This window comes from Cyclopterus lumpus, chromosome 6 (assembly GCF_009769545.1).
Source record: "Cyclopterus lumpus isolate fCycLum1 chromosome 6, fCycLum1.pri, whole genome shotgun sequence".
In the NCBI taxonomy this organism is placed as follows: Eukaryota; Metazoa; Chordata; class Actinopteri; order Perciformes; family Cyclopteridae; genus Cyclopterus; species Cyclopterus lumpus.
The window spans coordinates 12415875-12438057 of record NC_046971.1 but is presented as its reverse complement, the minus strand read 5'-3'; the positions used below and the strand labels follow the sequence as shown (position 1 = coordinate 12438057).

Genomic DNA, 22183 nt, shown 5'->3' with positions numbered 1-22183 from the left:
CCTTTAGAAGAAGAGAAATCTTTAGCGGAATCAGGTCAGTTTTAACACTGAAAATTGCTCTTGTGTCATATTTGATAAACTCAGTGGCGTCGACAAGATATGTTTCAGTTTATAATACCATGCCAGCAATAAAAAGGGATATGCATGTACACAGTTTGCGTGGCTTACATAGATGAATAATATGTCACACATATTATGACGTGTGGAGAATAAAATAAAAGCAGCAGATAGACATTAGCATTTGCTGTAGTTGTTAGCAATCTTGTTTTAGGTCAACATGGTCGAACGGTTTCTCTGATAAATCACACTCAAAGCATTATATAGAGTATGTTATGGCACAGTTATGTAAGCATATACATGCTGAAAAGGTATTGTATACAGTCATATACTGTTTGTATTTGTATTCAAAATGTGTTTAACCTCATTCATTTAGCAGCATTGAGAAGAAAAACAATCAAGAGTGTGGTTCTTTAAGCAACTAACAATTTTTTTCTCCATAAATGGATTCACTGTTTGGTTTATAACTGTCAGAAAATAGTCATCACATGTCTTGTCTGACCAAAGATAAAGATCTGATAATAATATATTGCATTATTGTAAGATAAGGCAAAGAAAAGCAGAAATTCTGAAAATGTAAATTGGTAATATATAGATATTACTTAAATGGTTAATTTATTATACAAATAATTGTTGTAATTGTTTTAGCTCTCTTAAAGGTTATATTTTAAATGGTGTAAAATTAACATGATATATATATACATATAAATATATATTCTGTAAAAAACTAATTTCAAGATAATCTGTCTCAAACAGCCCCTGTCAAGTCTTTTGAAAGTGTTCGAAACTAAATGCAGTGTGACACCTTGGAAAAAGAGGCCCAACACACTGCGACAAGCTAATTATTATGCTGCGGGAGTTTAAAAGCAAAGAACACACTTTTTGAATTTACCAACTAAAAAATAATGCAATTGCTGACTAGTTTCCTGCATGTCCTTCTTGCAGAACTCTTGTAGCAACTTCCTATGATTCAGTTTCTCAGGAAAGTTTGTGTGTCTCTGCCAGGATCAAGAAACGTCTAATCTTTTGTACATTGGTCTCACAGGAACTGTATGTTCTGTGGCAGATTTTTCTTATATTTCATTTATATATTGTTTTTATGTTTTATTTGCTGTGGCAACCTGAGGTGAACATATTTTGTATAAAGGACTAAATCACAGATTTGGTAGGCATCACCGAAGGCGTCTTTCATTTGAGCCTGTAATATAGTTACATGGCTGACTGTCACTGATTTCTACTGTAAAATGAAGCAGACACTGAACAAAAGAAATCTAAGTGTTTTACTAATCTGGTGATATGTAAAGCAGATCTGTTGTGTTAACTCGCCAGAATAACCTCAGCAAGGCAGCGGCTGTACCAGCTGTGTTTGAGATGTGGCCGGCATCCGGCACCTCTAAAACCATTCATTTCACACCTTGGTGTCGCTCTTTCATGTTCTTATGTTACATCAATGTAAAATATGCTGCCTCTCAGTGGCCATCTGGAGAGGGCAGGACTGGGCTGTGATAGTAAACGAGTGGATTATAGGGGTCAGTTTCTTGCTGGATGCACAAAGGGATGATGTAATGTGACAGCTCTGTCCGGTAGCTGCATGCAAACAAAGTCCACGACATCCGCGTTAGGAGAAGGTTCCTATAGACAATTCCTAACCACAGCTCTGCATTTCTGCTTGATTGGGCATGTACATTATCAACCTGGCAGACTGTTAGAAACCTGGGCTGCATGCTCACCCTGCTGTTTCAGTCAGGTAGCCTATACTGAAAGTCTTTGCCTTCCCTGGTGTGATGGATTTTCCTGATCAGACGAAAACCGGAGCAGAGAGAACCACTCACGTTGTACAGAGTGGAGACTGGAAAAGCTGAAGGGGGTGGTGGGTATTTTCCTGCATGCAGTCTGATCCTAAAACACAGGTGCAGCCTCCATGGAACCCTCTCTGCCTTTGAGCATAGCCCCACCCCCCTCCTCCCTGATGCAAAGTGTTTGTCCATCTGATCCTCCTTAAATCCTGATGATTATGGATTTGTCTTTTTCCAGCCTGTGATTTGCAGAGATGGTGGTCTGCTAAAGGTTATCTGGTGAGGGAGTAGATCTAACAATTTGGGGGGGAGGGATTTAAACACAAAAACACAAAATAATAAAGCCATGTGTAAGTAGCCATTCAGTCCTGTTTTAAATGTAGCCCTACTGGTGTTGTCAAATGGTTAAAATAGGGCACATATGAAGAAAATGGCACGCGCTTCAAGTGGAAGCTGACATTACGTGTATTTACTGTAAGTTGCTTTAACAGAAAATGACATTGTACAACTCACTGTCTTTCGACCATAATCTAAGGAGTCCTATCTCCCACAGAGAGAACACCTACTTGGGGGGGAAAAGAGGGAAGGGGGGGGGGGGGTCCACAGCTGAGATTTGGGGCTCCCAGAGGCGTCATGCAGAGCCGATCATTGTCTCTCTCACACTTTCTAACTAGCCATTTCACAACATCCAGACAGCAGATCGGCCGCACGCAGCAGCAGCAGCAGCTTCGCCCTCGGGGCTCTTTCTCTCCCTGACGTCGAGCATAACTAACACTTTGGATTCAACGCGCGGATGGGGGCAATTACTGGACTTAATGTCTCCTTTCCGATCGACCGATAGTCAAATGAGTTAAGCCATGGCTGCAGACATTTGAGTCCCCCTCCCACCCCCCACCCCCCGTCGGGTGCGCGAGAAGTGTCTTTTTTTTAAATGACTCCTAACTAAAAAGAAGAAGAAGAAGAAGAAAAAAAACCCTTTCATTTTACTGAGAAGAAGATCGGTGGACATCATGCACACATTTGCGGATTTAACACGCAGAAAGCCACTGAGTGCGTTTGATTTGGGATTACAGTGACACACAGGACGAGTTTTTCTTTCAGGGGGAGATTTGTTTTTTCGGAGTCTGCTCTCCCTCCCTCGCTCCTGTTCGCTGTCCTGCGGGTTCCTGCAGGAGTCCCCGAGTCGTGGAGAGCCCATGCAGTCGCCACGGTTGGTTTATCTTTAACTCGAGACTTATTTAGAATTTCAACCAATATTATCGGGACTATATTTTACGCAGAAGCCTTGGTCGTTTTTTTTTTTTTTGCTGAGTTTGCAGGGATGTTAACTGTATCTCCGTATCCTAAAATATGTTTATGTTTCAGATCAGAGCTTGAGTCCTGCAATATTAACAACGTTAACCATTTGTCACTCCAGATTTTAAGCATAAAACCTGCATTCACTTCACTTGTTTAAATGTTGAAGTATGCAGCACTATTCAATGTCAGCTCCTCCCAGACAGAAATAGCGTTGAGGCTATACTTGTTCTATCTGACATGGAATGGGAAGAATGGTCTTCTCCAGGGCAGTGCAACAGCACAAATGCGCCTGCTGGCTGCAGATTTACACCCTTTGAATCCCAATTGCATGACAGCATGTAATTAGACCAATAAACGAGCTGTCCATAAAGCTCACATTTAATGACAGGTTTGGTTGTCCTCATAATGCCATGTGCGTTTGTGTCATGATTTGAGGTTTCATATCAAAGCTCATAACAAGCGCCATCTGTTGGAAAAGAGGATCAGTCCGCTGTGACCATCAATACAGATGCATAAAAAAATATAGTGCACAATTCAACACTGAGGAAGAAATGAAGCACTTCACCAACATTATGTACATATTCAGTGTATGAAAGTGTCGAAATGGTGTCAGGTTTGACAGGTCATATCAGAGATTTAAAGCACACCATTAAACGTGATTAGATTATATCTACTGGATTTATGGATATGTTTTACTGTTAAATGATGTCATCTTTACCTGTCACGACATGAAGCACATGACCTGCCGGATGTGTCTTTAGAAATACAGCTGGTAAAGCTTTCTTATAGTTTGTCATTTCCCTTTGGAGATGTTAAATGCCAGGTAAAACTCACTAAATTAATTAGCAATCAAACAATCTGTTGATTGATCGGACACTAAAACTATCATCCAAATGCCAAAATACAGATGATAGCAAACGCTTGACGAGAAAAGGCTATAGGGAGAAGAAACCAAACCTCATTTTGGTTGGTGGTGTAGTCAAACTGATCAAATGTGCCTTTGTGCTGTGGCTGCAGGCCGACAGCTAATCATTATTTTCACTCCTGATTTAATAGTTAAGTCTATAAAATCGAAAAATATTAGTCAGAAATATCATTACAATTTGTCAGAGCTCAAGATGATGAGTTCATAATTCTGCTACAAACAGCCCAAAACACAAATACATTTTACAGTGATTTTAAACTGAGGTTAGTGAATCGTTGCATTTGCAAAGCTGAAACCAGAGAATGGTTGGCATTTTTGCCATCAAAATTGTTGATTGACTAATCTATTAATCGACTAATCATTGACTCTGTAATTAAAATCTGATATTTTTTTAACAGAATATATAGGTCCTCACTGAAGAAATTGATTGTAGACTTCAAAATAAGTTGTTATGCGTAAACAAAAAGGATTTGAACACATTTCCACAAAGAGCAGGCCGTGATCCTCTCCTCTAAAAGGCGTAATACTTAATAATATCTTTGATTATCGTGTACAAATGACACATTACTGCTGTCTTCTACTGCCATTTACAACAAAATACTACCACACAGATGTACAATCAGATTATGGCTGGCTGGCTAGTCATTTTCCATAGTACGTGAACGTCTTTGTGAATGCTGTCCTTCTCGTGGATGATGGATACGTTCCTGTACAATGAGGTCTGAGCCTCCACATGTTTCCAACAAGGGTGGCCCTTTGCCGACTGACCACCAGCTCTAATATAACGTGTATTCACATCTACAATGAATGACTGCAGCAGAAAGGTATAAATAATGCTTTGTGATGTGTTTTGATGAATTGTGGAATGTTTTGGGGCTTTTAGCAGCGACAGTGTGTCGAGGCAAGCGCAGGAATGAAATGTTCCTGCTGGTATGCAGATATCTTTAAATGTGACTCACATGTTTGTGGACTGTTCACATCACTTCTTGAAAATAGATGGTGCAGATTGAAAGTTTGAAACCTGTTACCTGAATTGTCTTTTTATGAACAATGAGCTGATGGTTAGTTTTCATTACATTTCTGGCAACACAATAGTGACAATTAAGCTGTGGTCTTTAATAATAGATATTTAGAGATACTTGTGCATGACAGTGTTAATTTGCAAAGTGATAATGACACGAGAGAAACTCATTATTTTACAGATTTTTTTGTTTACGCATAACAATTTATTTTGAAGTCTATCAATTTCTTCAGTGAGGATCTATATATTCTGTAAAGAGTACAATGGCCGCTCCAACGCTGTAGGTATCATTGAGAACACACCGCTCATGTTCTTGGTGTTTTTTAACAACCAAGGACGAGTTGTCACTGTCATATAATTACAAGCATATTTCACCAAGTGGGTTTTTAAATGCTGGCTGGATTCTAATTGTGCTTTCTTTACTTCCACCCATTGCTATTCAGTTTGTGTACAACCCTCCCAGTTCCAGTTTCCCCCTTTTAATTCTTAGCCCTCACCCAGCTGACAGAATGTCTGAAACAATTAGCCAATTTATAAATTTGCCAATCAAAAGAAAATGTATATGCAACTATTTTGATAATTGATTAATAATTTTTTGGAGCAGAAGTGCTAAATATTTGCTTGTTACATCCTCTCATACAGCAATATTTTATGTTTTTTGTATTTAATGTATGAACTAAATATGGGTTTTGGACTGCTGGTTGGATAAAACAGCCAATGTGAATATGTCTGCTTTTGGAAACCGTGATGGCTAATCTTCACTATCGCCTCACATTTTATAATGTAGACAAAATAAATAATCTGTAAAATAATAAGCAGAGTAAGCAATAATGATTATAATTGTAGGTGGCAGGCCTAATACAAAACAGCTTGTTCCCATACCTGATGATTACACTGAGTGAAATATTCAATCCTAAAACGTCACGTTTGGCTTCACCATTTCATCAAATGGGAATATTCTCGGTGTCTTGTGCATCATTTTGTTCACATTCATTCAACATTCAGTTTGACAAAATTGGCATCTTTAGAACCTTGAGGATCTACACTAGAACATGAAATAATGCTGTGTGGATTTTGCAAATTAATTGACCTACCAGTAGGTCAGAGGGGGTGAAAAAGGCAACTTGGCTTGCAGCCACCATTTTAAGCAATGCACTATTGTATGGCAGGTATAAACACAGTAATGGATGCTGATATGAGGGGCAGATCATTTACAGCTATGTGAGAATAAAGGTAATGCTCGTTTATATTGCATGCTGTCGTTACCCCCCTCTTTCCCCCGCGTTGACCTCCACACACACACACACACACACACACACACACACACACACACACACACACACACACACACACACACACACACACACACACACACACACACACACACACACACACACACACACACACACACACACACACACACGCTGGCTGCTTGGAGGGATGACACTGCTCTCCTGTTTCGGGTTCCCCCTCCACAGAGAGGTGGCTGTTGTGATCTCAGCCGCACATGGGGCCTCTTACACGCGGCGTCGCGGACTAACTACCACTTTGCGGGTCGCGGAGGACTCTCGGTCAGTCGGCGAACAAGTCTGCGCATTGAGCTGTAATTTGAAACTGGGAGAGGGGGTTTAAGGGCAGAACGGGCAGCCGTGATTGGTTCAGTGTGTGCTTCGGCCCGCGGAGGCGGCCCCCTCTCGACACTCCCTAAAAGGAAGACGGATCGCCTGGCTGCTCTCAGCCAGCGGCCCCGCGCGGACTGTTCGCGAGCTCTCACTCGGTAAACAACGTCTCACCAGCTCGCGATGCGATGACGGGACTTCAGACCTCTATGGTGGACTTTTTGTGGGTTTTCTCAACGAGGACTCGGTGGCTCTAACTCTTCTCCTCTGTACCTTCCTTAATCCGGGCTGAGCAGGGAGAGGAGTGAAGTGCGACCCCGAGCTGGATGGATGGTTATGGGGAAAAGAGGAAGACCCTCGGCGCTTGACGTGTGCAGAGTCCTTGCGGTGTTTCTCGCACTCTGCCCCTCAGGTAAGATGCTGCTTCTCACTTCTGCATTAAAAAGAAAAAAAGTTTTCGAGTAAATTGTTTTTTTTTTTCTTTCTTTAAAATAACATTTAAAATGCAATCGACGGGCATGTTTTCACTGATACGGTTTAAACTACTTAATAAAGTTAATAAAGTTCTGTTGAATTGACGTTGTATGGTTGAAATGTATGAATCGTAACGCGGCTCGTTTTTTCGCCTTAACACACTACTTGTTCACCTTGGGCAACACAGTTGGTAGGGTTCGTTCACTATGTATCAGCCGAGATGTTTTCATGATAATATAACTGAACAAGAGTTGCGTGGTACGCCACAATATTGCCACAATATTGCCATAATATTGCCAATTGCTAATTGCTATAAATAGCGATGTAACCTATAACTGCAGCAAATCAGTTGGAATTGCATTTAAACTAAAGACAATTTTGATTAAAAATCTCCCGAGATTCTAGATTACTGAGATTTTGTTGCGACGAAGTTTTGGAACATATTACAACAGGAAGTGAACAACTAATCGCGATGACATTACAACAGCGGGCTGCACGGTGGTGTAGTGGCTAGCACTGTCGCCTCACAGCAAGAGGGCCGCGGGTTCGATTCGATGTGTGGAGTTTGCATGTTCTCCCCGTGGCAGCGTGGGTTCTCTCCGGGCTCTCCGGCTTCCTCCCACAGTCCAAAGACATGCTGCAGGTTAATTGATCTCTAAATTGCCCATAGGTGTGAATGTGAGAGTGAATGGTTGTATGTCCCTACATGTGCCCTCGATGGACTGGCGGCCTGTCCAGGGTGTCCCCTGCCTTCGCCCTATGTCAGCTGGGATAGGCTCAAGCGCCCCGCGACCCTAATGAGGATAAGCGGTATTGAAAATGGATGGATGGATGGATTACAGCAGCGTGAGCGTCAGTCAACGTGAGAGGTCCTTCTGGAGCTGCTGCAGCCCCAACTCTGGTTGGGTTTGGGGGATGGTGCACATGCCTCGGTCCTTTTTCAAACTTTAAATTAGTGATTAAGCAGGGAATAACACTTTGGAATGTTTTCATTGCTGCCATTACAACTTAAATAACCTTTTATTATGGTTTAAATGCCCCTGTTGCAATGTATATGTCCAACAATCCACTATAATAGCACTTTTTTTGTGAATATTTCTTCATAGTTCGAGTGAACTGTGACAGTATAGCATTACATTACAATCTCACATGTGTGGGTTTAAATTGACTTAATATCCTTGTAATGTGACAATGGGATGATTGCTGTGGGTCACTTATTTCAGCTCACCTTGCATGTTTGCCAAACCCTTATCAGTTTCAAACAACACAGTGATAATGCACTGATAGTTGACATCAAGATTAGTTTATCGCCATCTATAGAATGGGTGGTAGATGGAGAGGCAATGTGGGTTGGAGAGAGCTGTGGTGAAGCTTTCAGGAGGAATATTGTTTAAAACTTGAAAGTGTTGATATGCCCCCGTCCCCCTTGACACACTAGGTGAAACTTCTCCCGGCCTATTCAAATAAGTGCTTTATTAGTCAACGGTAATACTGGTCAAACATGGTGAGACAACAAGGTATTCGTCGAAATGTTTGAAGAACATTGTGTGAAGAGCTGGCATGATGTGGCGATAAAGCTGGGGACAACAATCTACAGTCAGCAGCGTCTACTATCAATAAAGGTGTGGATTAAGATTCCCAAATGGCATTTTTACTTTTACATTAACCAATAGCCCATGGCGGTGAAAGGTTGACCTGAGGGATGTTCAGACCTGCGTTTAATTCACAAAATCCGTCCTTCATGCTGTGAAAAGATGGTACTTATAGGCATTATGTTATTTGTCTTTTTTAAATGTACAAACAAGTCTTAGCAGCAAATATATAATGACCAGATGCCAACCGGATAATAGACAAAACAAAGTATGTGACACAATATGAGAGATCCTACTGTGTTGTTATTATTAAAATGTGTTTAATTTCATGAATAGTATTTGGCACTGCGGCCTAACCACAATGTCTGCGTGGGCATTAATGCTTCGTTGGAAATATTGATTATTCCTGTTTTTAGATTAAGTGTAATTAATGTGCTTTAAAACTACCATTGTGTATTTATAGCCTTTTTTCCGTGTCTTTCTCGTGTTTCTAAAGGACATGGCGTCCTCTGGTTTGCTTTTTTGTTCAAACTGTATATTGTTCCTCCCTGACAGTGAGTCTGCAGTGCAAGATCCTCAAGTGTAACTCCGAATTTTGGGCCTCCACCTCAAGCTCTGGACCCGAGGAGGAGTTTTGCACAGCACTGCGAGCGTACAACGGCTGTGTACGGCGGACTGCGCGAACCTGCAGGGGCGACTTGGCGTACCACTCCGCCCAGCATGGCATAGAGGATCTAATGAGCCAACACAACTGCTCCAAGGAGGGGCCGACATCCCAACCACGTGCCCGCACACCTCTTCCTCCTCCACCTCCGCCGCTCCTGCCTGACAGCCAGGAGCGCTCCGATGGCCCAGAAGTGTGCCACTATGAGCGCAGTCTTCTTCGCAACACCGCGCCGCCCAACTACACCCACTGTGGCTTCTTTGGAGATCCACACCTCCGAACATTTGGTGATGACTTCCAGACATGTAAGGTGGAAGGAGCCTGGCCGCTCATCCACAACAAATACCTGTCTGTCCAGGTGACCAACACTCCTGTGGTGCCCGGGTCTTTGGCTACTGCCACAAGCAAGGTGGGGATCCCTTCTCTTCGTCCTGTATGCATGGGCAAAATAGTCTGCTTGGTTCCAAAACAATCTGGATCAAACATTAAATCTACTTAGGGCTGCGTGTAACAAGTATTTTTATTTATTGACTCATCTTCTGATTAATTTCTCCATTAATCAATGAAAATTGTCCATCACAATCCATGGTGGAACTTCTAATATATTTTGTTTTGTCTGATCCAACAGTCAAAAAACTCAATATTCAGAAAAAACAGCACATTATCACATTTAAGAAGCTGGTTTCAACTGTTGTTCAGACAAAAAAAAATCGCAACTGGAAGATTTATGCTTTTGGAATAACATTTTCACATTTTCTAGGCGAAAAACATCAAACCGACAAATTCATAAATAATGTAGATGATCATTAGTTGCACTTTGCTACATTGATTTTACATGTTGGTTGCAACAGAACATCTTACAGTTCATATTTTGGTTTGTATGACTCTCTCTTTATGTGGTCTGTCTGTAAGCTGCTGTGGGGCTGCTTCTCTTGTCAAACTGTGGACTCTGGTTAGTGTTTGGATGAGGTCCATAATGAAGCCAAACCCAGCTCAATTGCGAAGATCTTGATAAGCTTTATACATTATATGTTAGTATTAAAACAGCAGCGCTGCATCAAATGTTAACGCGAGGCTCCATTCTCCTTTTTCACAGTGGACGGCTCACACTGATGTTTGGCCTACTTAGAGTCCACACTGAGCCATTAAGTTAGGAAATGTCGCGTCTGCACGGAACTGCAGACATTTCCACTACATTATGAGATATATTCTTTCATAGCGTTATCAGCAGTGCATTCCTCATTATTGTTTTGTTTAATGGTACATGGGTTCGTTGGGACGTCTGTCCCTGAAATGGCTTTCAGTAGAACTTGAGGTCAAAAACAAAGAAGTCGGAGTATTTGTAGTTGGCAACGTTTTGGCAGCAATGATTATGGACCAAAGCCACTTTGTCCTTATGTACATTTGTAGAAAGTCTAATTTTCAGCAATTAAGGTTGCTTAATGATACTTTCTTTTACCAAGTAATGACATTTTTATAATGCTGTTCTTGGAAGCACATTAGACAAGCTTTTTTAAGATCTTGATTCTGGACAAAGGGAAAACAAGGCAAGAGCCAATGCCACCTGTGCAAACAAGGCCCATCTGCTAAAAGATCTGCAATAGCAGAGCTCTTGCTCCAGCGAATAAAACTGTCTGGTTATTTATATCTTCATTCTGATGGAGGGATAATGGAGTCATTTTTGGTTGTTTTCATTAAAAGCTTTATAAAAGATCCTGGGGAGAGAAAAAACAAGTTAATGTAGGTGGGAAATGTAACCCGAGAGAAGTTGGAATTGAGACAGAACTGGTGCAACAGATAAATTGTCACGCTAATAGCGTATTCTGTAGGCTCCCTCCGTCACAAGCGAGCAGACATCAGTCCCTCGGCTTTCCTGGTATCGCTGCTCCAACAATGGCTCATTGGTGTCCTGATGAAACCAAGCTTGCCGAGTCCTGAGCGGTCTCCCTTAATTAGCTGCAGAGTATATCGCTCTGTGCTGGCCCGACGCCACTCCCTGGGGCATAGTTCTGGGGTTCACAGGCAGGTTTTTCAGCGCTATGAATGGATCGTCTTTGTGTCTGCAAACTGAGGCCTGATTTTACATGGCTGAGACTCGTGTTTTTTGAGGGCGTTTACCTTGGCCTCCCCTATGTTGAGCCAGTGCTGAAATATGACACTTAAGTGGGGTAGATGGCACATATTGCACTTAATGCAAATGTATAAGCATTTCCCTTTTTTAGAAATTTACATTTACTGCTGTTTTACTAGGATTCTGTACGTTACCAGAGAAGCGCCGCAACTAATGTATGTCTACATACTTGCATTTATGCTGAGATGTCTTTTTTTCTTTTTCTGTTCTCCTGCAGCTGACAATCATATTCAAGAACTTCCAAGAATGTGTGGACCAGAAGATGTACCACGCAGAGACGGATGAGCTGCCAGCTGCGTTTGCAGATGGCTCCAAGAACGGAGGGGATCGGCACGGAGCTAACACCCTGCGCGTGGTGGAGAAGGTTCCTGGGCAGCATGTGGAGATTCAGGCCAGGTACATTGGAACAACCATAGTGGTCCGGCAGGTAGGCCGCTACCTGACCTTTGCCGTGCGGATGCCGGAGGAAGTGGTGAACTCGGTGGAGGAAGGCGATAACCAGGACTTGTACCTGTGTCTTCACGGCTGCCCTGCCAACCAGCGCATCGACTTCAGAAACTTCAAGACTCGAGCAGCGGAGGCCCACAGCGCAGGCAGGATAAGGGGCGGCACGGCGGCGCATGGATTTACCTACCAGTCTGCCAAGGCCAAATGCAAAGAGCGGCTCCCGGTGGAGGACCTGTACTTTCAGTCATGCGTGTTCGACCTCCTCTCCTCTGGAGACATAAACTTCACCATGGCCGCCTACTACGCCTTTGAGGATGTAAAGATGCTCCACTCAAACAGCAAGAGATACCACATCTTTGAAAAAAATGCTTTTATGAGTAATTCAGGCCAGAAGGGCAAAGATATTCTTTCTCTCCTCTTCCTCAACGCCCTCGCTGTCTTACTGTGGGTTGAATGTTGCACAGTTCATCTATAGTTGCTTGACCACAGTATCCTCATGGTGTATCTGTCTGTGAGTGTTAGAGTACCATTGCCACGTCGTACATTGGCTCCTCTCGTCTGCTCCGGTTCTGTAACTTGCCAGTAGGGTCCTCCCAGCCCGGAGTCTCATTTTAGTAGGATTGTCATGTCTTGGTCTAATGACAAGTAGAGGTCACCGTGCTCCCACCTATCATCACATGTGTTTAGCTGGTTCATAGGATTGGTCTTTGATGAGAGCAGCGGTGAGAGAGCCCAGCGACCCCAGAGCTCAGGATATCCACCTAGGATTAAATCCCACATTCTCACCGGACCTGCATGCCTATGGGAAGCCGGACAAGATGATCTTTTGCAGAAAGAAGAGTTTGCTGATCCTCCGCTCCTGATCCACTCATTGGTGCTGAGCCAGTGAAGCTCTCTGTGGCTCATGTGGCGAAGCGAGAGGACCTGACAGGGGCTTTTGTTAACCTAAGGCCAGAAGCAGCTCTATGTTTGATTAGTTTCCAGCTTTGGAAAAGCCTGAGCCTTTTGGAAGAAGCACTCAGCCAAAAGCATGTCAGAGCAGCGTCTCCAGTTGTCTGCTGTGGAGATTAATGCGTCATATTGTAATACAATTGTGAGTGTGTGTCTGTGTGTGTCTGTGTGTGTGTGTGTGTGTGTGTGTGTGTGTGTGTGTGCGCGCATTAGTCAAATATGTGTGCAGAACTCTGCATCTGTGGTTAATTGTGTGTGTTTGTGGGTCCAGGAGAAATCTTTCCCATATCTGTGGAACCCAACATTTCTGAAATAGAAAAGATGAGGCGCTTCAAAATCTGTCAATAGGGCCTTCATCCACCAAGTAGCAAATGTCTTTTTAAAGATCTCTTTTCAGTGTCATACAGACGACTTTCACCCCATTGCTTGGGTGTTGATCAGACAGTGTTTTGTATTTTACGTCTGTAATGTGACTGTAGCGAACAAGAAAAGAGCAACCTTAGTTAAGGGCACTCGTAGCGTTTACAGAATGCAGATCAACCTGTCGCACTTAGAGGGCTCTTAAATAGCATTTTGTGATTTTAACTCTCCATTTCAAGTCTGTGGTGTAGATACTGTTAGTAGTAGCTGTTGAGACGTCACCGCTAGTCAGTTTAGCATTTTATGGACTACCAGTGTGGTGACCTGACTGTGGCTTTGTGCATAAATGATAAGCATATGGCGGTAGACGTGATTTCATGGCTTAAGTCATTGCCAAAGAACAAGCCCATGTGCCAACATTTCCCTCAACTGAATTTCCATCTTTCAGTTTTTAACAATTCACATTAGGGGGATTCTTAATTGTGTATATATATAACTTTGGTTTGTTGGTGAATTCTGCATTACAGTAACACACTGTAAAAGCAGCATTAGTTTTTGTTTTAAGCTGTCGCACCTTTTACTTTTCATGTGTTTCACGATAACTTTCCATTTGAACTCTGGCGCTCAGCTGCAGCATCTGGTAATGTGCAAGTCATCCATGTAGATCCAGTTGCTACTCTGGCACAGTTTTACGGCCATTTATCCTGTACACTGAAGTATTTGGCAGGCCTTACTACTGCTATTTGGAACATGTAATGGTGCAGCCGGACGGCAACAAAAAAAGTCATACAAACAAATGATTGTAATGTTGAATCTTGTGTTAATAGATGTAATTTGTGTTGTGAGTTTTACAGTATATGGTTCTACATTTGAAATGTGAGGTTGTACATATGTTTTGTGAGTTTTAAATTTGTATATTACCAGTTGTGTTTTGAATTGATCACTCCTGTTTTTGTACATTTTGGTGAATGTGAACCTTTTTTGATTTGAAAAAGGGATTTCTTGCAAAAACATGAACGGCACAGAACAAAATATTCTTTACTATATACAGTATACTCACCTATTCTCTGTGGAGTAAGTGATACACTGCTGGTTGTCATCACTTTAAATAAAACATGCTAAATGCAGTCCACATCATCTAGAAACTGAATGTAGAACGTTTTCTGGGGTGTTCATGTTTTTGAGTTTAAAGCACTTTATGTTTTCTTTACCATTTAGCTCTTATTTTGTTTGAATTTCTGTGTCAGACTTGTAATGGTAGAAAAGAGGTTTTTTAAAATTGCTCAATGGGAAAAGCCAGAAAGATCAAACTGTTTGTATGTAGAGCAAATGTGGTGCCACACGCCAGCTGTTTATAATGTAAATTATTTATTGAATAAAAGAAAATGTCTTGTTAAGGAGGTGCCCACTTGTCTCAGTTGCTGTGAGAGCAGTTGTTTAAATTCAGTTTCTTTTCATAATCCAGTGTTTGACTGCCCCCTGCTGTACAGATGTGGTGGTGAATGGGAACAAACGTCTAAAGAATAATCCCAGTCATGAAGTCTTAGTAAAAAGTCAAACTTAAGTTTTGTATAAATGAGCTGAAAGTAACATTCTTCAATGCAGACAAATGTTATAAAGGATGACTGTCTATAGAACACCAAAGGCATGATTAAGAAAGTTATATCCCAGATATATGCATCTGTTAATTGTAGCATACAAGAGGAAAGTTTATTGGATACATTCCCTATAATTATGTTGACATTATCAATATATGCTATTAGAGATGGTATCTATAAACATATTAAATGAACAGGGATATAGTTAACATTTTGAGTGAGAGCTGTCGAAATGTTCAAATTAAAGTTAACGAGCACTCCAAGGTTGATATAAAAGTAAAACATCTTTGTAATTTACCAGCAATTACAAATTAACTTTAAAATCTCTTTTTTATTGGCTTTTAAAATCACCAGAATTCCTGTATATCACAGCTCGTGCCCATTTATGCAAGAGAAAAGTAAAAAAATAAGATGCAAATTCATAACTTCATAATATTACATCAAACTCCACATAGCAAGTGTCATCACAGCCGTAACATCCTCCTAATGTAACGTAGTGCTACAGTATGTTGAAAAGTAATGTGTTAGTAAAATAGAATTTAGAGAATGAAAAACAACTGAGTCTTAAGCAGATTCAAGGTTTCAGCTCAACTGCTGCACCCTTAAATGTAATTTAATGACTTGGAAGAAAGTGCCACTTTATGTGGCTTAAAATATGAATAATTCCATATTGCTACGAATAATGTATTCATGTCACCTTACTGAGTCACTTTACTATTGTGTCTCTACGCTGCCATGTTTAGCCATGTGTTCAGTACACTTTTGGTGAGTTGAGTCAGACATAAACCTTTGACAACATCTAATCTCAATCTCACTACATCAGGCCACAACGCAGCGTAATCTCCGGTAATCCGGAGGTGTTTTGAAAAATATGGAGGCGCCTCATCTCACCAGCCTGTGATGGTTTTTGGGCCTCGGTGACTGTGTATTAACCTGTTATCTCTTAGTACTTCATTAAAATATACAATAATATATTAATTATTATAAATAATATAATAATATATAGTATTTAAACTAAAATAGTTTAAATCTGAAAGTAGCCTAATTTATTAAAATAAAATATAACACAAAAATGACACAGTGTTTTATTAGTCTTATCATTGCCATATGATTGTGATCAAACTAAATACTTATACCGTTTCCATCAATGAGCGTGTTTAAAGTTAATAAGTCATTTATGTGCATGAAAGAAGGGAAGTCCTACCGGGAATGTTATAAGTAAAAAATATCTGACGCAAAGGAGGGTCAACTGCAAGTTGTTTGTAAGATTAGTGTTGAGATAAATCAACATGCAATAAATCACTCAAATCATTGCAGACGTTCATGAGACCCGCCCTGACCAGGAAGAAGGATCAGAATCTCCGCCTATCGGATCCTACGCTTCACGGATGACGGCGCATTCAGTCCATCTATCTCATAATTTCGACATTCTATCTCATAATTATGACTTACCATGGGAATACTTTTATTATCACAGCTACATTTTAATCTTATTTTTTTCTTTTCCTGGCAAAAATGGGCTTCTATACATACATCTATTGAACTTTTTCAATAAGTAATATAAGTGGTGACATTTATGAACGCAACTCTTAAATAAGTCATTTCACTTATAATTCTCATTCATTCTTACACGTAGTAATCCTGAAAATCCATTGCACGTCTTTGCTGAGGATACGATATCATTAAGCAATTGTGAAAATAAATTAGCAGCTGGATTTTTAACAAGTCAGCCATGAGAAAATCAGAGTAGACACATTTTCAGTGTGTAACAAAGTTTATTACATATGTCCAAACATATGTACAGCACATTTCTCACGAAGAGTGGTTTTGTCACAAATATAAACTATTAGACTTTCTTAAAGAACTTTCGATACAGGAACAGGCGCTTGCTTAACGCTGGCTGTTCACTGCAACAGGTCCGCTAAGTGCCCGGGGCGAAACACACGGGATTTCTTTAAATTGAGCTTTTTCTCATCAAATTCGACAACACTTTTTGGAAACCACGGAACCGCATGACGATTACCAGAATAAGTGGTCCCTTAACCAGTTCACTTTGAGCAATTTCCTTAAAATGACACTGTAATACTACACCCTGCCTGTATTAGGCCCCAGTACTGTCCATGAATATACAGTATGATAATACACACATAAATAAGGCACAAATGGAGAAGCATTTAAAAAAAAAAAAAACTGTTGAGGACCAGAGCAGGTTTGGCACAGGAAAAGGGTGACCGAAGGTAATACAAATAATTAAATGTCATCAGCAAAACCCTGATAACCTTGAAACAACCTACCGGCAACAGCATTACCAAACAATAGATAAGGAAAGAAAATGTTTTATCACAAAGTATTTTCAGACATCATTGAGAACTTACATACTGTGGGTGGAAAGATGAATTAATGAAACTACACTGATGTACCATACTTAGCCACCAGAATACTGAAAGGCATCAAAAATAAAAAGGATTGTCCCAAGTTATAGTGTTATCAGCCTTTGCACAATATGTTGCAATAAATACTGCTTACAAAGCTTCCATTTCATCGGGCCTAGCAAGAGGGAAAGTGAACAAAGCAAGAGGATTGCAATGATTTATACAGCTACACAAGTACAGAAATAAGGATCATTTGTACACGAGTCATACGAGTTTGCTAAAAAACATTTTCAAACGACTTGTAGTGTTTAGAGGAAACATACTGGCTTCGTTGGTCATTCAAATTTCAGAAGAATTAGGCCGTGCCAACACATCACCATTTTAACCCACATGGTGATTCAGCTACATGTTCGAGGTGCAGATGATGACGAACACGTTACACATTCCACATGGCTTCGTATTGAAATCTTCTAATGACATCATTTGCAATACTTACAGCTAAATAATGTCCATGTCATGCTTCCTTTGGGAAAAATCCCAACATTTACCATTCAGAAAGGCCAAAAGCCTTCAGGCACTTTTAGGATTGAGATCAGTCATCAGTTCTTGTATCCTAAATTCTCCTTAGAAAATAGTCCACGGGACTAAGCATCCATAAGCACTCCTCTCAGTCTTACCATGTAGACTGATTTGAGTCAATTCATTTAAATAAAGATGCTTGTTTCAGTTTTCTTTTACCATGAAGATGACAGATAAACAAACTTCTTCCTTCATGGCGTCATTCACAGCAAGTGTCACTGGGAGAATAGAGCAAAGTAGTTTTGCTGGTAAAGAGAGTTGATCTCCTTTCCAACTGTGAGCTTATAATTGGCAAGTCCAGACTCCATCAGCAGCCTTGGCTTCCTTTTATGTTTTCCTGTTGTTCCAGTTCGGTTCTGCTGTGGCATTTGGCTCTGCAGGCCGCTCTGGTGAAGAGCGAGAGTCCTGGGGAGACTTGTGAGTCTGCGGGGAGCGAGGGTCCTGCAGCGGGGGAGCTTTGTCGGGGTGGAAGGGCCTGCTATAGTGCTCTGGCCCGGGTGGACCCGTTGGCCTCTGCTCCGGCATCCTCCGGAAGTCCTGTAGAGGGCCTTCTCTTCCCTGGTGGTAGTTGGTACGGAATTCATCAGAACGCCTCCTTTTGGGATCTGAATGCCTGAAATATCATTGATAGCATTCTTTTAAACCAGCGGTGTGGCATAGGGATGTACAATTTATCGAACTTCAATCACGATTTTGGCTTCCATCGATTATGAGTACAAGATAAGCAACAAAATACGATTATTATCATCATTTTGCAAGGCACTTTCATTTTGACTAAATCCAGTGCACCCTTTTCCTGCAGGTCAGAGACCCCGGGCCTCGCCGGAGGGACGGTGTTGCTTTATAGCAGCTGTCGCCAGGACCTCGCCGCTGAGTGCTTGATGTGACTGTCAACTGGGCTGAGCGTCCTCAGTTTGGCAAGGACAGCCAAACACAGGCTCTGTCACATGTGACTTCGCTTTATTGTGCCATCAACTCATCACCAGTCATATCAATACAACCAATGTATTTATGATTTCATTGATTACAAGAGCACAAAGGTCTTCACAGGTCTTGCCTCCTATTTTTGCTTTTGAAGTACACCCGGTTGATGCATTTCAATGCATGATGTTTCCAAAGTGAAATGAGCAGTCATGTTAAATAATCAGGATTTATTATTATTATATTAAGCAAAATAATTGGAATTAGGATTTAATATATGTTGATTAATTCGAAAAATCCTAATTCCAATTATTTTATATATATATATATATATATATATATGACATAATAGTTCCTAATTTTAAGACTCAAAAACTAAACATGTAACCGGAGTAATTTACCTGTCATAATAGGGTCTTTGACCCCGGTGGTCCCGGTCGTTGCCGTACTGCTCGTACGGCCTTTTTCGAGGGGGGCTGTTGTTGCGGTAACTGCCTGAGCTGCGGTACGAGTCTCCATGTGGTCGTCGATCGCCATAGTGATCCTTGTAGCGATCATACGGATGATGTCGGTCTCCCTGCCACGACGGGTTGCTGTTACTTGGGTAATTGTACTTACGGTCCCTCTGCCAGTCTCCTCTATCTGTCATGAAACATATAAAAGCTGATATCAAAAATAGAATTCCAATATTCATTACCACTCTGGCGTCTGTATGGTGAATATGAATCTACAGCCAGGACACGATTAGCTTAGCTTAGCATAAAGAATGGAAACAGGAGGAAACAGCTAGCCTGGCTCTGTCCAATGTTAACTAAATCTACCCGCCTGCACCTTTAAAGCTCACTTTGTTTCCTTCTTGCGCACGTACCATCATTGCCAAAGTGCCGCTTATTAGTCGAGTTGTATGACTCTCGGTGGTGCCCGTGGGGGCCTGCCTGAGTCGAGTGAGATCCGGGTTTAGAGGACGACTGAGTACCCGTGGAGTCTCTACTGGAACCACAGGACTCTGGTCGGAAGTTTTTCCCCCTCCCTCCAGAATCCTCCTTCTTCTTCTGCTCCTTCTGGAAAAGCAACAGGATATGTTCAGTGTTGGTTTTGTACAACACCGTATGTCTACCTCTTGATACACCAGAGTTAAAAATAGGATCCACTCGCCTCTTCCTCGTGCGATCGCTTCTTTTGTGCCATTTTGTAAAGCTTGTGAAGCTTCCTGGCACCAAACTCTGTAAACTTGGACACAAAAATCCAGAGGTTTCTGCCGAAACGGGAAGAAATAATCACAAGCAGAGTTAAACAGGTGAGCACCGTGATTCAATACACAAAAGGTAATACGGTGTAATCATCTTACCTCCGCCATATTTTGACATGTTCAGGGTCACTGTAGGCTTTAAGGCACTCTGTGATTCGGTCTCCAATCTTCAGTAGGCATGTGCGAGTGTGCTGGAGCTGCTCCTGGTCAGACAGACCCTCGTCTGGTTTATCCAGCTGCTTCAGGGCCTTTTTCACCGGCCTCATGCGCTCCTTACACTAGACGCATGTACACATTGCTGATGTTATTGTAATGCACTGCTCGCAAACTCCTTCTCAAATATCACTGGCTTAATCTTTGCACAAGAATTAAAGAGACTTACAACACTGAAAGTATCCTGGTCAAGTTCATCATCCTCCTTCCCTTCAATGGGAACGGGGTCGGACCCAGCCGTTATGTGAACTGGACCTTCAGTCTTCTTCCCTTTAACTCCTTTAGCCTGGAATACCAAAACACCGGACATAAAGACAATTAACCTATAATTCATAATCAATAGATTGTTCACAGGATGGTGACAGACTGGATAGCCATGTTCCTTTAGCTACATGTTGCATTTTACAGCATAAACAGATATTATCCCATAGACCTTACATCCATGTAAGTTTGAGAAAAGCACACAAGGTCATGAATACTTTATCTGAAATACCTTTTCTTTTCTGGGCTTGGCACCCTTTTTTTCTTTGTCCCCGTCCTTTTCCTTTTTAGGAGTTCCCTGTTTTTCTTTGTTCTCTTTGTTGTCCTTTTTCTTTTGTCTTTTCTTGGCAGGGGACTTCTCCGTTCCATCATCCTGTTCAAACACGAGACAGCGTATGTTAAACAATATGACAGTAGGTCACACTTTGTAGTTTCCTACTTCACAGGGCATGATTTGTAGTCTGGTGGGTCATTTATCAAGGTGCATGGTTTTGTTGGTATGGCTTTGCTGGACAACAAAATCAAGTGTTTCAACTCAAACCTTCGACACAGAGGCATAACTAAACCGACAGACTAGCAGGTCACACTGACCTTGACCTCGCCCTCCTCCGACGGGTTGTCGGACAGGCGGGGGGAGGAGATGTCGTTGCCCTGCTCATCCTTGAGAATCTTGTTCTCCTTTTTCACTCGAGGCTTCCTCTTCTTCACTTTAACCTTTGGGGGAACAGACTGGATGAGCTGTGTCAAAGGAAACCTTCATGTGGTGAACACAGTATCGATGAGTTGCTCTGGTTAACGGCAGCCTACCTCCTCCACTGTTTTAGACAGGTCTGTGCTGTCTTGTTCTTTTTTCAGCAGCTTGAGAAGATACTCGGCTCTCGCCTGCAACTGCTTGGCCTGAGGCTTCTTACTTGGGTCGTCTGGGAGAATCTGTGCCGAGGGAGGTAAATGTTGCATGATTAAAAGAGGTGCCGAGAGGTGCTAATGAGATGCATTGAGAAATCTAGCTGCCGTCTAAACATTCTGACCAGAACTTGACTTAAAAAAAATAATAATTTCAAAGCTTTCACAATAGCTAAACGGGCCAGTTTTGATCCAAAAGTATAACATAAAGATACCAATTTGTGTCGAGTGTGTGCTTAATTTCTAATATTTAGATTTTCATTTATCTCCAACTTGGTGATAAAAGGTAGAAATTAGACATTTGCCTTGTCAGCGAGTTTAAGGTCAGGATCCGTCTTGATCAGGTCCCAGTTGCCAAAGCCGTGCTCATAGATACCAAGCAAGAGCTGAACGTCATCCTGCAGCTCCCAGTCAAAGTCAAAGTGGGCTATCTTGACTCTGCATGTCAGATTGAACCTGCGGGAAACAGATTCATCAAATTTAATCTGCAACACAAACAGACCGTTTCTTTTACATCTTAATTTGAGTGCAATGCAACGCCCGTGCTGCTCCTCATCTCCGCAGTGGTATCTTACTTGTTTCTCTCAGCAGGATTGGAGGGCACCACTTTGTGCAGGGGCTCAAACTCTTCCTCGTGCTGGATGATGGACTTGGCGTTGACCTGCACTCCCGAGATCTTGATGTTAATTCCTCGCCGCTTCCCAGGACCTTTAGCTGAAATAATAACATGCGTATTCTTTTTTTGGGCCCG

The 22183-nt window shown here is 41.6% G+C and overlaps 2 protein-coding genes across 8 annotated transcripts in view; one reads left to right on the top strand and one right to left on the bottom strand.

Moving 5' to 3' along the window:
- Positions 1-2530: 2530 nt before the first annotated feature.
- rgma (repulsive guidance molecule BMP co-receptor a) lies at positions 2531-14731 on the top strand. The gene is made up of 4 exons (XM_034535195.1): positions 2531-3063; positions 7014-7129; positions 9339-9856; positions 11796-14731. Exons 1-4 carry the CDS (start codon positions 3050-3052, stop codon positions 12498-12500), a joined length of 1353 nt encoding a protein of 450 aa, XP_034391086.1. The 5' UTR covers positions 2531-3049; the 3' UTR covers positions 12501-14731.
- A 1958-nt stretch (positions 14732-16689) lies between these two features.
- chd2 (chromodomain helicase DNA binding protein 2) overlaps positions 16690-22183 on the bottom strand; it is a 24599-nt gene continuing 19105 nt past the window's right edge. For 6 of the 7 annotated variants that reach the window (XM_034535112.1, XM_034535106.1, XM_034535105.1 and 3 more), the window contains 11 exons: positions 22008-22146; positions 21738-21888; positions 21337-21459; positions 21121-21258; positions 20762-20902; positions 20438-20554; positions 20155-20333; positions 19962-20061; positions 19675-19867; positions 19208-19448; positions 16690-18498 (listed from right to left, as the gene is read on the bottom strand). In XM_034535112.1, the coding sequence (XP_034391003.1) occupies positions 18213-18498; positions 19208-19448; positions 19675-19867; positions 19962-20061; positions 20155-20333; positions 20438-20554; positions 20762-20902; positions 21121-21258; positions 21337-21459; positions 21738-21888; positions 22008-22146 (1808 nt within the window). In that variant the 3' untranslated portion in view covers positions 16690-18212. The remainder of the gene's footprint in view (positions 18499-19207; positions 19449-19674; positions 19868-19961; positions 20062-20154; positions 20334-20437; positions 20555-20761; positions 20903-21120; positions 21259-21336; positions 21460-21737; positions 21889-22007; positions 22147-22183) is intronic. The other variant, XM_034535110.1, reaches the window with a different exon arrangement.

What these genes read in the sequence shown, in the direction of transcription:
- rgma (XM_034535195.1), top strand. An exon ending in TCTCGCACTCTGCCCCTCAG is followed by an intron (nt 7,130 to 9,338) that starts GTAAGATGCTGC and finishes CCTCCCTGACAG; the next exon opens with TGAGTCTGCAGTGCAAGATC. An exon ending in TGGCTACTGCCACAAGCAAG is followed by an intron (nt 9,857 to 11,795) that starts GTGGGGATCCCT and finishes GTTCTCCTGCAG; the next exon opens with CTGACAATCATATTCAAGAA.